The sequence below is a fragment of the Silurus aristotelis genome, assembly GCF_946808225.1.
Source record: "Silurus aristotelis genome assembly, chromosome: 14".
NCBI lineage: Eukaryota > Metazoa > Chordata > Actinopteri > Siluriformes > Siluridae > Silurus > Silurus aristotelis.
Window position 1 is genome coordinate 26,737,353 of NC_139587.1, and position 13,631 is coordinate 26,750,983.

Sequence of the window (13,631 nt, forward strand, 5' to 3'; positions counted from 1 at the left end):
AGCATATATATTACACACACAAAAAAAAAACCCCACAACAAAGCAGACCCCCGCCTCCGACTGCTGCCCAATCCTCACAGCACCGTCCCTTACGGGCCCTCCTGCAGGTGGTGAGCCCACTGGAAGGCGGCCCCACGTCACTCCGACGTCACGGACCTTGATATTTCCCTCGTAAGGGACCCCCGGAGCATAGAGGGCTAAGGGCCTTGCTCAAGGGCCCAAGAGTGGCAGCTTGGCGATACCGGGGCTTGAACCCCAGACCTTCCGATCGGCAACCCAACTTGCCCATACTTTTTTTTTTTTTTTTTTTTGCATGAACGCTGACTCGTAATGCAGATAGCTAAGAAGTGTTATGCGTTTTATACTAAATAAATAATATTTAAATAATTGTGTGTATAATTGCATGTAACGCTCATAAATCTTCTGTACATTATTCACTGTACATATGGACCCCATACCCTTATCACATTGCTATTTATTTATTGTAAATAAATTGCTAACTTTATTGGCTCTTTATTGCTTTATTGGCTCTGTACTTTTACCTTTCACAATAACAAAGTTGAATCTAATCTAATCTAATCTACTTTATTACAGCTATAGAAGAACTTTTGCCCAAAGCCCTGATGTCGGTTTCAACTGAGTATCAGAAGCGATTCATCTTTAAGGAACAGCTTTAATGATTGTTGCTCCACTTTTTCGCTCATCAGCTCCATCCGAACAGTTAAAAACGGTTTAATCATAGCGTGAGGTTTGCGTCAGCTCCGCCCACAAAGCGATACTGCACGTTTTCCAGAAAGGGCAGGTGTGATTGGAGGAAGTCCACCTGAGATACTGTAATGTCTCTGCAACTTGAGATGTCCAGCGTCTTCAGTCGTGTACAGTGCTGGACGATGAGGCTCAGGGACCTGGTGGAGGATGTGAAGGAGAAAAAATGAATACAAACACAAAGTTACACAACAATGTGTATGTGTGTGTGTGTGTGTGTGTGTGTGTGTGTGTGTGTGTGTGTGTACACTAAGGAGAATAAAGCCATTTGAAGTGTGCTGTTCAAGAAAATTCCCTCAGTAAGAAACCTACGACGATCTCAAATGTTGAGCTGATTTAGGAGTTGCTCAGTAGCTCCTGGTTCCACAACGTCAACTGACCGTATAAGACTGTAGAAAGGATGTTACTCATAATCACACACTCCAGTGCTCATGTTAGTTCTCACTCTCCAGTGTTCTGTATTGTTTTGAGATTTATATTCACACTCTTGATGTGACCCAAATGAGGATTTATGAGTCTGGTTCCTCTCAAAGTTTCTTCCTCACAACATCTAAGGGAGTTTTTTCTTGCCACAGTCACTCCAGGCTTCATCATCAGGAATAAACACACATCATTCACTTTCATTCCTAAATTCTGTAAAGCTGCTTTGAGACAATGTCCATTGTGAACAAGTGCTAAAGAAATAAACTTGAACTTTAACACTGAATAACTGAAAATCTTACCATCACTATTCTCTCTCTCTCTCTCTCTGTTTGACTTATCTCGCTTTATCTTTGTATCTGACTTTGTTTCTTCTCCCTCTCTGTCCCCCTATCTATCCATATCTAGCTCTCCTTCTGTTTCTCTCTCTCTCTCTCTCTCCCCTCCCTCTCCCGATTGATCGATCTGTCATCATCTCTCCATCTTTGTCTCTCTCACTGTCTATCTCTCTTTATTTCCTTCCATCTCGGTCTGTTTTCCCATCCCTCCATTTCTCCCTCTATCTCTCTCTGTTTGTCTCTCTCCATTTCTCTCTCTACCTCTCTGCTTCTCTCTGTGTCTCTGCTCAGTTCAAGGAGGTGTGATGTGCCGTGATGTAGGACGGCGCCGACTCACGTGTCCGTGATGCCGTCGCAGTGCGCCAGCCGCAGGTGCTGCAGCCTGGGCAGGTGAGGCAGGGCACGAGCCAGACCCTCGTCTGTGATCCGGGAACACCCGCTCAGCGCCAGGCTGCTCAGGCAGGGGCAGTGAAGAGCCACGGATGCCACGGCGTCGTCACTGATCTCCGGGAGCATGGCGAGGGAGAGGCGCTGGAGCACTGGGAAATGCAGCACCTGCAAGAACATGGATCAGGCTGAGAAAAGGAGATGAACCATAGTGAACATAGTGTTCATACACCACCAGCTCTTTATGGAGAACTGACTTTACTGACACACACTTGCGTTATGCTGACGTCTGACAGATTGGAACAGCCGGACAGGTTGAGCTCCTCTAGACCCTTAATCGCCTGCAGCGAGGTTCCTTCCTGCTCTCTGAAGGTGCGCAGGTCCGCATCAGTCACCAGACGTGGCTTTTCTTCGAAAGCCATTTTAGGGGGTTGAAAGAAGCCGATGTTCCCGAAAGTCCGGGTAAAGCTCGGCCCGTTCTCCTCATCCTGCATGGACAAGAGTAACAGTTGAGTTCTTTATGTATTGTAGAGATTGAAGCAGACTGAAGGGGACAGATTGAAATGACAGTAGGGGTATACATTATTTTAAGGGTGTCAGCGATTGTTAGGAACCGGTTTGAGCTCGTTTTGAACCCCTTGTCATTAGTTATTTTGGAGCAGTGGAGTGGAGAGTTCACTGTAAAAGCCTTTTATAAGATGTGTGAAACAAAAGGGAGTTTAGGCGTCATTACTAGTTACGACGTCATGATCGTGTCCCGTCTGCTCATTTCGTGTTGAAAAGAAGTCCCCAGACGGTGTTGAACGGCCCTTACACCAGAGATCATCAAGGCTGAACATCGAGCTGCCATCATGAGGAGCCCTCACCGCTCTGTTCCACAACACGAATCATCTCAGTGTCGAGTTTCTTCAAAATGATGCACTCGTGTTGTGAGGGACTCGATCATGATGTTCTAACTGGTAATGACGCCCAGTTTAAACATTTTCTGTACAATCTAAGGAATATATTCATGTCACATGTGCATTATTTCACAGTGAACGTTTTTCTTCACATATCCCAGCAATGTTTAGAGCACAAGTTCAGCCATGATACGGCCTTCCTGGAGCACTGAGGGGTTTTTGTAGATACGATTTGAAGACACTTTTACATTAATAATAATAATCTCACATAATCTCAATATTTTTTAATCCCATTAAGACACGGTTGTTGAAGGTTGGACTGGAAGAACTCAAGTGTCCTCCACAGAGCCCTGACCTCCTCAACCCCAATGAACACCTCAGATTTGTACCTCCTCCAACATCTGATCTGTCTGACACTCTTGTATCAGAATGATCACTAATCCCTGCAGCCACACCACAAAATTTAGTGGAAACCCCGCCCAAGGAGGAATAAATCTGGATTGAGATGTCCAACATATACATATGGGTGTGATGATCAGGTGTATGGAACAGATACGATTCTTACAGCTTCTTCCCTGAAATCTGATGTTAGATGATACATCATAAAAGCAATTTCTGAACACTTTAAAGAAATTGCGAATGCTTTCATGTAATTAATTAAGTACTGAGTGTCTGCTGTTTCCTACATTATCAATTGTTATACCGTGTTGATCAAAATATATTAAACTGGTTCTCACCTGAAAATCTCACCATTTTACGTCAATGAACGCAAAATGATTACCGTAATTTCCGGACTATAAAGCGCACCCAAATATAAGCCGCAACCACTGAATTTGACAAAGATTTTTCTTTTGAACATAAATACGCCGCACCTGTCTATAAGCCGCAGGTCTACACTGAAACTAATCAACTTTACACAGGCTTTAACAAAAGACAGTGTCTGTTACACGGTGTAACTGGTGAAATATGTTGTGGCTCTCTTAAGAGCAGAGCGGTATTTTGGGAATAGCATGCCGCCGCATTTTTCCGCTATTACTGCATGTGTGCAAGACCGAGGAATATGTCCTTATTATTTTCTGATGCTCATTTCTAAGTTTCTTTGACTAACCCGTAAAGCTGTTGCCAAGAAAAATTAAAAAGCACGAGTTTTGGAAACCTGTCTGTGCTTATATGATTTCTGTTGTAACTGTAGTTAGTGAGCTCTCCCTTCACCCTGACTCAATGCGCTACAACGGCTTGAATCTAAACAGTAGCCGACCAAGAAAGTCATTGTTCACTGTCTTCATTCTTCCTTTCACAACTATTTCTCTTTCACAACTGTTTATCTTTTGGCATCGTTGCCCGGTTGTTTTCAGCGTGACGAATGGTTCACATTTCCTGTAGACAGTCTGAGTGAGCGGCAGGTCAAACGTAAGAGGAACCTCATCCATATTTATGATGTGGTGCGGCCCGATTCAGTGGGAGCGCATCTGATTTAATATAAAGAGTTTTATATTTTCACCTGAACCCGTTAAAAAAAGTATATAGTCCGGAAAATACGGTAAACGTTAAAATCTGTTGATCTTTTTAAAATTTCTATTACATATATATATATATATATATATATTTCACTTATTTTTTTATGAATTGAATTGTGCAGATGAATCTTGAATGTCACTGATGAAAGCGAGTGAACGGCATCAGATCAACCAATGATCAACTAGTTCTCTAAAACAGGTCAAAGGTGAATCTTGTGAACCTTTGACTGGCGAGAGACGAAGCGAAAAACACACTATTACAATTTATGAAAATGGACGAACAACCAGGAAAAAAACTGAGATGTTTATTGACACAAATACTTACTTTTGAGAGATGAACTAAAGACTTTGAGAAAAGTGCAGGCTTTTGCAAGAAATCCAATGTATTGTGCTGTTTGTACAAATTGTTTTGAGAAATGCACTTCCTGCTCTGCGAATATTAAGGATGATTCGGGGAAATTTTGCAAGCGACCAGGAAAAACAATCATTTAAAATATAAATAAGTAATAGCATTTTTTTAGAATATTATATTACGCAAAAATAAGGGACGTCATAATATAAAATAATAACTAAAGATCTGTATTGTCTGGTATATGGTATTTGTCAGAATTACATCACTGTGTGTGATATTTCAGTTTTTCTGCCTTTTCAGGATTTCCCAGGTTTTTTACCGTATCCTTGCTGTGATCTTTTCCATCTCCGGGCTCCGTCATCCCGAGCAGCCCCCAGTCTGTAATGAGCTTACACGAGCCGAGACGCAGCACCCGCAGCCCGGCCAGGTAGTAGGAGATGGCGTGGACGCTGGAGTCTGTGAGGACATCGCAGGAGGTCAGATCCAGCTCCTTCAGACTGGACGTCAAGAGCCGAGCGAGCGAGTGAACGTCCTGGAGCAAAAAACAAACAAAATCCATAGAAAAAAACTAAAAAATACTGCCAGAGCTGCTGGAAAATATGGGAAAGATGAGGTCGAAATGTAGACCAACATGGTGACAAGTGAGAAATTCTACATCTTTTTGGGTTATTTAAGAGAAGAAGGTGATCCTGATAAAAAGGTAGGTGCATGATGATGCCAGCTGGATTTTGAATGATCTAGCTAAAAACCTGTGGGGTGAACTGAAGCCTTCGACAAATACGCATACAATATAAAGATCCATGAGGGTCTGAGCAACTCAAGATGTAATTATAACCCACAGTCTACTAAAACAGCTCAGGACTGCAGGTTGCATTGAAGTACCTTCACTTCAGCTTGTGAGAAAGTCAAAATGATCTACTAAAAAATGCTAAATATATATTTATTTATTAGGCAGCAGGTGAACATTTTGTCCTCAAAGTTGATGTTAGAAGCAGGAAAAATGGGCGAGCGTAAAGGATTTGACCGAGTTTGATAAATTGTGATGTCTAGACAAAAGGGGCAGAGCATCTCCAAAACTACAGCTCTTGTGGGATGTTCCTGGTCTGCAGTGGTCAGAATCTATCAATAGTGTTCCATTGGAGGAACAGTGATGAACCCACGACAGGCTCATTGATGCACGTGAGGAGCGAAGGCTGGTTCGTGTGGTCCGATCCAACAGACGAGCTCCTGTAGCTCAAACTGCTGAAGAAGTTCATCCTGTTAAGCTACAGGATCTCGTCTGTTGGATCGGACCACACGAAGATGTACACATGTAGACGTATCCCTAGTGTTTCAAAAAATTCCTCAAGAGATGACACTGTTCCAATCTCGGTGGCTCGGATATCGGAGACAACGAATAAAATTGTGGCTTCGGTCCTCACCTGGATGTAGGTGCAGCTCCTCAGGCTGAGTTTCTCCAGCTGAGCTCTGGGCTGAGCAGATGACAGGCCCTTCACCAGCTCCTCTCCGCTCACGTTAACACATTCAGACAGGTCCAGCGAGCTCAGAGTGGGCAGCGCTGTTAAATCCGCCATCCCTTTTTCTGTCACCCTCCAGTTGCGGGACAGCGAGAGACTCTGGAGATGTTTGAGCTCGGCAACAACCGCTATCGTGCTGCGGCTCGTCAGTTCTGTGCAGCCGCTCAAGTCCAGCTTGCGGAGGCCTCTCTGGTGCCTGCAGAGCTGCTCGATGGAGTAATCTCTGAGCTTCTTACAACCGGACAGGTTCAGCTCCTCCAGGTGGAGACCGGGAACGAGAGCCAGCGAGCGCAAAGACTCGGGGGTAATGGAGGTGCGGCTGAGGTCCAGACTACACAGCGTGGAGCTCTGATCCTGTAGAAGCCGGAGCAGGTTCCTCAGAGACAGCATGGCTGAAGAACCCGGGCCCACCGCGCACCCTAGGTACGGGTCAAACTCGAAAGCGATGTGACATCCAGCCAGAGCCAGACGCCGGAGTCTCAGAGTGCAGCCTGTTAGACGATTAAAACTGAGGTCCGAGAGGTAGCGCAGGTCAGACAGGTTCAGTTCCTCCAGGTTCTTCATCGCCTTACGAACCTACAGATATAAACACGCTACAGATCTCACAATATTCCCATAATTAATAAATAAATCATAGGTTAATCAAGTCCTCACAGTCTAACCTGCTGGCGATGCTCCTCCCGGCTCAGGAACACTCCCGACATGAAGAGACTGTCGAGACCCTCGAGGTCGAGCTTACGCAGAGCGGTCAGGCTCGGCAGGAGCTTCAGGAGAGACGATTCCATCATACTGCTCCGGGGCAGCATCAGCCCCTCTATCTCAGCCCCGAGGTGAACTCTGACCTCCTCCAGCACTTGGCGCGAGACACTGGAATCATCCACATGGCTGATGATCAGACTGCATCGAGGCCGGCAAGCAAGACCGCGGATAAACCCTAACGAAGACGTGCAAGCTGGGAACCTGAAGATGAGGTTTTTCTGAAAAAGCGAAAATATAATTGGTGAAAAATGAGGAAGACTGGAATGTCAGATTTGTCCCATGTACGTATCTGCCATTTGGAGAGACTTTTACTGTAACATCACTACAATTCAAAGTCAAATTTCTTACTCGACTACATTTTGTGAAATCAGTCGTTTCTTTTTATTTACGAGGATAAAAACGTAACTGGTGAAACATGCAGCAATCGACCAATCAGGGGCGAGCGCACGCTCTGTTTTACACTCGTTCTGATTGGCGCTTCGTGTATCTACTGATCACCAACATACAGTTCAGCATCAGTTCAACATTAAGCAGAACATTTAGAGATTTCAATCTTCCTGAAATTGTCCCGATGACAATAGTGTTTTGTTTTTCTTTTCTTCTTTCGTTATGCACTTTATGTATTATATTTGTTTTTGGACTCTTTATTGTTTAGAAGCTAAAATAAGCCCTTTTGGGTTTTCTGCCTTTTTATGTTATCAGTGTTTATCAGTGTTTGTATTTTATTCTTTTGCAAAATAAATACATAAATAAATAAACACAATTTTAAAAGGAATAAATAATGGAAGAAACTCCAGACTCAAATTTGGCCGTCGTAGATAAAAAGAAGGTTTTGGGTTCATGATGATTGTAATAGAAATCAATCAGTGTTTGAGTCATTAATATCATTCTATTAATAGATCAGAGAGTCACATTCGAGTCTTTTCACATCAACTGAGTTGAGTTGATTTGAGTTTGAGTGATTTAAGTACATTTGAAGGCAAATATTTTTGTACTCGAATGAAAGTTTAAAGGGACACTTTTACATACAGGTCTGATTTCTTTTACTTATCAAATATGACAATAAAATTTAATCTGAAATTATATTACGATGACAAATATTTTTATCAGGTTCCCCCTAGGTTTTTTTTTTATCCATCCGTCAGGTTCCCAGGATCAACAGAAATCATTTTAATCCAGTGAAGAACCTGAAACTGATGATCTCGACTCGCTTCGTTCCAGCTCCTGCACACCAGCGAGGCTTCTTTCCGGTCTGACGGATGAAGAAAGGTCAGGATGTGAGAAATGACCTGGAACAGAGGGCAACAAATCGACACGATCGCATTATTGTCTCATATCACAGGAGCGAAAGTTTGTGCACCCCCCCACCATGCCCTCAGAACAGATGTTGGAATTGCATTAGTCAGTTGTACTGCTGCAGAACAGGTACTGGTGTGTGTGTGTGTGTGTGTGTGTGTGTGTGTGTGTGTGTGTGTGTTAAGAATCACTTACAGCTGCTTTAATCCTGTTACCATCATATTCGACTCACCTCGTGTGGCAAAGCTGGAGTCTCCATCCCTGCGTCCTTCTGATTCACACCATGGGACAGATGATGATGATGATGGTGGTGGTGAGGATGGTGTCAAATCAAACAGACCAAAAGTCCATATCATTTATATTCCTATGATATTTATATCCAAATCCAACACTATAATCAAACCATCCCTCTGTCTGTTCCACATTTCAGTGAATCTAGCAGGTGCACATGAGCACAACCAGTCAATAACAATAACAATAACACGGTGAAGAGGTACGCATTAGAATGACACCCCGGCTGATCACGTGACACCTTATCACGTGGTCAGACCCGGAAGTGTTGCTGCCTAACCGAGTCATGTGTCCTGCCCGCTGTTGTTTTTGTTGTTGTTCTCATTTTCCTCCACCAGATGGCGTGAATTTCAACTCTTAACTTTTGGATTTAAAAAAAGTAGATCAAATCTTATAAATATTACAAATAATCAGCTGTGCATTTAACACCAAGTCCTTCAGTGGTGTCCTGCGGAGCTATTTCTATTTTTAATTTTATATTTTGTGTATTGTGTATTGTCCTGCACTGTCCTGGGTTGTCTTGCACTGTCTTGTGTTGTCTTTTGCACTGTTTGCACCAGCTGCACACATGCACTTTATGTGGCGAGGATCTTAGTTCTCGGCCCTGTGTTCTTCTGTTCTGTACTGTTTGTTTTATGTTGTTCTATGTAGCACCTGGGTTCAGGAGCAACGTTGTTTCATTTCACTGTGTACTGCATCAGCTATATATGGTTGAAATGACAATAAAAGCTTCTTGACTTGACTTGCCTGAATCCACCTCTTAATACCATCATTAGGACGCCACGTCTGTAGAGCGCTGCATCACAGACGGGAATCTCATACAGTGAGAATGAACGTCGTTACTAAAGTGAGAAACCCAATGAACACAATTCAGCACGTCTCCTTTTACTGTAGCCGCAGCTGCAGCCGCACCGCCCTGCCCGCATGCATCAGCTCTAGCAGAACCTCTAGCAGAAGACCTCATGAAATGACCCAGTGTCGCAATTTCTGCACATTTTTTCCCATGCATTACAATTTTGCTGGGGATTTAAAATGAAGGCAAATTGTATGTTTTTGTGCAAATTTGACAGGAAAGAAAAGGCAAAAGTATAAATAGTTCATTAAAAAGCTAAACGACTTATTAGAACTGGTTTTCCCAACCTTTCCTCACAATGTCACTCTTTTCTTAAAAAGTCTATCTTGCAAATGTCCTTGTCCTTATCTATCTATCTATCTATCTATCTATCTATCTATCTATCTATCTATCTATCTATCTATCTATCTATCTATCTATCTATCTATCTATCTATCTATCTATCTATCTATCTATCTATCTATCTATCTATCTATATGCTTGTGAAGTTTGCTACAGATGCGGTTTACGAGGTTCTCTGAACCATCCAATCAAAATATGTGAAAATGCAGACGTGATTGGATGCCTGCTAGAGGGCCTCAGTGGCTCCAGTTCGCAATCTGATTATGGATCATCGCATCTGTCAAATGCTGTAAATGAAAATGTAAGTAAAGATCACTGAGGTTGATGATAGAAAAATGAGTTTCCTCCTCTCAAGGTTTCATCCTCATGTACTCTCAGAAAGGTTTTTTTTTTTTGCCATGATGCTTTTGGCTTGTTAATTAGGAATCTAAATCATACATCCAGATTTTCATCATTTGTAGCCTACCCCAGATCTGGGTCTTGCATCAATCCTGTGTCGGACCTCTGCAGGCAGCTTCTTTTACCTCATGGCTTGGTTTTTGCTCTGTCGGCTGTGAGGCCTTTTATAGAGTTCACCTCCACGATTCACTATTTTGAAGGTCATTGACCCCGGCTGTTTGTTTCTTTGTTTTGTTGTATATAGGTTTTTTTTCCATACTACTGTAAATTTGTATTATACACCTCACAGGAAAGCCAAAGAAAAACTAAAACTGGGTCTCTGTTATGTCCTATTTTTCAAGATCCATCACAAAAACACCATATGTTACTTCCCTTCCTTAGAATTAAAAGGGAACGTAACAGCCATGAAGAACGGCTGAAAATCCCCAAATACAGATGTGCAAAAGTTGTTGCGTCAAACCCAAAAAGACTCGAGGCTGCAATTGCTGCCAAAGGTCCTTCAACTAAATGTTGAATAAAGAGTCTGAACACGTACATGTGAACTGAGTGTTGAATTGGAACGATTGTAGTATCAAGCTGCAACATAACAACATTGAAAACAGTGGAGGGGGGTCTGAATGTTTTCTGAATGCACTGAAACAGTATCTCACAAAAGAAAGTACACCCCTCACATTTCAGCAAACCTTATTAGTATATCTTCTAAAGGGACAATACTATAGACATGAAACTGAGATATATTTTACAGTAGTCAATGTGCAGCTTGTTATTTGTCAAAATAACTGACAACCAAAGTGAATACACCCTCAGTGAACATGTCAAAACTGTGTCCAAAGTGTGAATATTTAGTGTGAGCACCATCATTATCCAGCACTGCTTTAATCCTCCTGGGTATGGAGCATCACGGAACTGCTGGATGTCAGACACATAGCGCTTCTTCACCTTCCGCTTGAGGAGCCTCACAGGTGCTCAATAGGGTTCAGGTCTGGAGACATACTCGGACACTTCATTACCTTTACATTCAGCTTCCTCAGCAAGGCAGTTGTCATCCTGACGGCATCATGTTCTGCTTCAGAATGTCACAGAACATGTTGGAATTTACGTTTTTCTCAATGACCCGCAGCTTTTCAGTACCAGCAGCACTCATGCAGCCCCAGACCATGATGTTACCACCACCAGGCTTGACTGTAGGCAAGACACCATTTTCTTGATCCCACACCAGGATGTTGCCACACATGCTGGACACCATAAAGTGAAACCATGAAGTGAAACCATGAAGGAATCATCAAATCGTCAGGGAAAAAGACTAATTTCATTTCTATAGTATTGTTCCTTTGATAGATAGATAGATAGATAGATAGATAGATAGATAGATAGATAGATAGATAGATAGATAGATAGATAGATAGATAGATAGATAGATAGATAGATAGATAGATAGATAGATAGAAGCATCTGTCAAATGCTGTAAAAGTAAAAAAAAAGCACAAATCAACGTTTTAAGATTAAATGAATTCAATCACACTGAAGAATAAAGTCACATCATATTATGTAATAACTATTTATTAAAGAACAGTGACAGATTCATACTACAGCATAAATAAGAACTTTAGTAAGAAATGTTAGTCATTCTTGATTATCAATAATATCTACATTTGAGGCAGTGTACGTTGTTGGACAGATGCCATATAGTCCACTGTATTTACCATTCAAAAGTAAGACATAAACTTGCACAATATAAAAAAAAAGAAATTCTACAAATATTTCCATAAAGGACAAAAATAATAATAATCATCACCTCACAAATATCCAAACATAATTAAATATATGTATGTCATTATTATGTAATAATTACAAGCAGGGTTAAAAATGACAAAAAATACTTACTTGTCTAAAAAATATTCTAAGAAAACAAAATGGAAACATTTACACACACACACACCTGCAAAAAAAGCTACCTTTATTTCTAATCTCTTGAATAATATTTGAGATTATTACATATATTACAAATATAAGCTTTTAACTATTTTCTGATATATTTCACCTCTTAAAATTATATATATTATACTTCACCTTTTGAAAATGTAAATAATAATATCATTTTACAATATGGCCATTTCTTAAACAAAACAAAACAAAAAAACAAATAATCTAAAAAAAAAAAATAATTATATTATTAAAAATATAAAAATATGATTAAAATGTGCCTATATTCAAAAGACCATTTGATAATATAAAATTCATTCATTCATTATAATTAATATAATAATTTAACAAAAAAAACCAAGTTTGACCTTCTCGCATGCAAACAAAATGAAACACCTGAGTAAATAAATCTCATTAGAAAATGCACCAAAATATATTCCAATCTCGCTATGAAACTGAAGGCAATGGTTTGGAAAATTTCCTTAGAAAGTAATTTCCACTATCAGATCCTTCTTATAAAACACCTTCCAAATATCTAAAATCTGTCAAACGAATGCATCGGTGACTCCCAGCCCTTTTTTTCTCAACATCTGGATGTTATAAAGAAGAAAAGTCTGCTAGAGGTTCACACCTCACTTAGTGTTCAGCGTTCCTCTTCAATGAGCTAATTGGACGTGAAAACGCTTTCCAAGTGCACTCTGCATCAGGCCTTCGTCCAGCTATGGACGATCATCAGGAAAAAAGTCTTATAAATAAATATTAGCCAGTATACTACTAACCAGGCATGTGGAAACTTCAGTGTAGTAAATGGATGATTATATTAGAAGGTAAATAAATGAGTACACTAAAAAGCATTGTGCTGCATCACACTATCGTGAAAACACAAAGTTTAAATGTAACTCCAACACAAAAGATATTAAAAGCAATTGGCAATAAGCGTGACAGTGATTGGGGCCGGACATTTTACAGAGTTTAACAGTGAATTCTGGACTATACAAATGAATACATATAGCAAATTAGATTAAAATGGTATGATGTACTAACAGCATAAACTTCTTCAGCATTTTGAGATACAGGAGCTCGTCTGTTGGATCGGACCACACGGACCAGCCTTCGCTCCTCACGTGCATTAATTGAGACTCGTCCGGTTCACCACTGTTCCTTCCTTGGAGCACTTTTGATAGATACTGACCCACTGCAGACCAGGAACAGCCCACAAGAGCTGCAGTTTTGGAGACGCTCTGTCCCAGACGTCTAGACGTCACAATTTGTCAAACTCGCTCGAATCCTCAAACATCAACTTTGAGGACAAAATGTTCATGTCTAATATAAATATCCCACGTGTGTGTGTGTGTGTGTGTGTGTGTGTGTGTGTGTGTGTGTGTGTGTGTGTGTGTGTGTGTGTGTGTGTGTGTGTGTCTTAAAAATGACCTGTCACAGAAATTTTTAAGTATTACAGATATAAAGCAGCGGCATCATGTGGACAGGAGGAAATGACAGGATTAGATACTAATATATTAATATACTGGATATCAAGACTGACTGGGGACTTCCTGTGTGTATTTTGTGCACA

General features: G+C 41.1%; 1 protein-coding gene across 2 annotated transcripts; it reads right to left on the reverse strand.

Annotated features, from left to right (window-relative positions):
• Nucleotides 1-288: 288 nt before the first annotated feature.
• On the reverse strand, nucleotides 289-13,530 carry fbxl9 (F-box and leucine rich repeat protein). Of its 2 annotated transcripts, XM_083561050.1 has the most exons (10): nucleotides 12,131-13,530; nucleotides 9,285-12,035; nucleotides 8,483-8,989; nucleotides 8,142-8,243; nucleotides 6,858-7,172; nucleotides 6,100-6,771; nucleotides 4,998-5,210; nucleotides 2,183-2,398; nucleotides 1,861-2,078; nucleotides 289-905 (listed from the first exon to the last, which is right to left on the reverse strand). In XM_083561050.1, the coding sequence occupies exons 3-10, from the start codon at nucleotides 8,507-8,509 to the stop codon at nucleotides 737-739; spliced, it is 1,932 nt and encodes a 643-aa protein (XP_083417176.1). In that variant the 5' UTR covers nucleotides 8,510-8,989; nucleotides 9,285-12,035; nucleotides 12,131-13,530; the 3' UTR covers nucleotides 289-736. The 2 variants fall into 2 exon arrangements, with proteins under 2 accessions (XP_083417176.1, XP_083417177.1); XM_083561051.1 differs by lacking the exons at nucleotides 8,483-8,989; nucleotides 9,285-12,035; nucleotides 12,131-13,530 and having other exon boundaries at nucleotides 292-905; nucleotides 6,858-7,062; nucleotides 8,142-8,236.
• Nucleotides 13,531-13,631: the final 101 nt, after the last annotated feature.

Excerpts from the sequence above, each read along its gene's own strand:
- fbxl9 (XM_083561050.1), bottom strand. The coding sequence starts at position 8,509 with ATGGAGACTCCAGCTTTGCCACACGAG. Across the intron at positions 8,244-8,482 it reads CTCCAGCTTTGCCACACGAG|GTCATTTCTCACATCCTGAC; the intron begins GTGAGTCGAATA and ends CCTCTGTTCCAG. Across the intron at positions 2,079-2,182 it reads CAGACGTCAGCATAACGCAA|GTGCTGCATTTCCCAGTGCT; the intron begins GTGTGTGTCAGT and ends ATGTTCTTGCAG.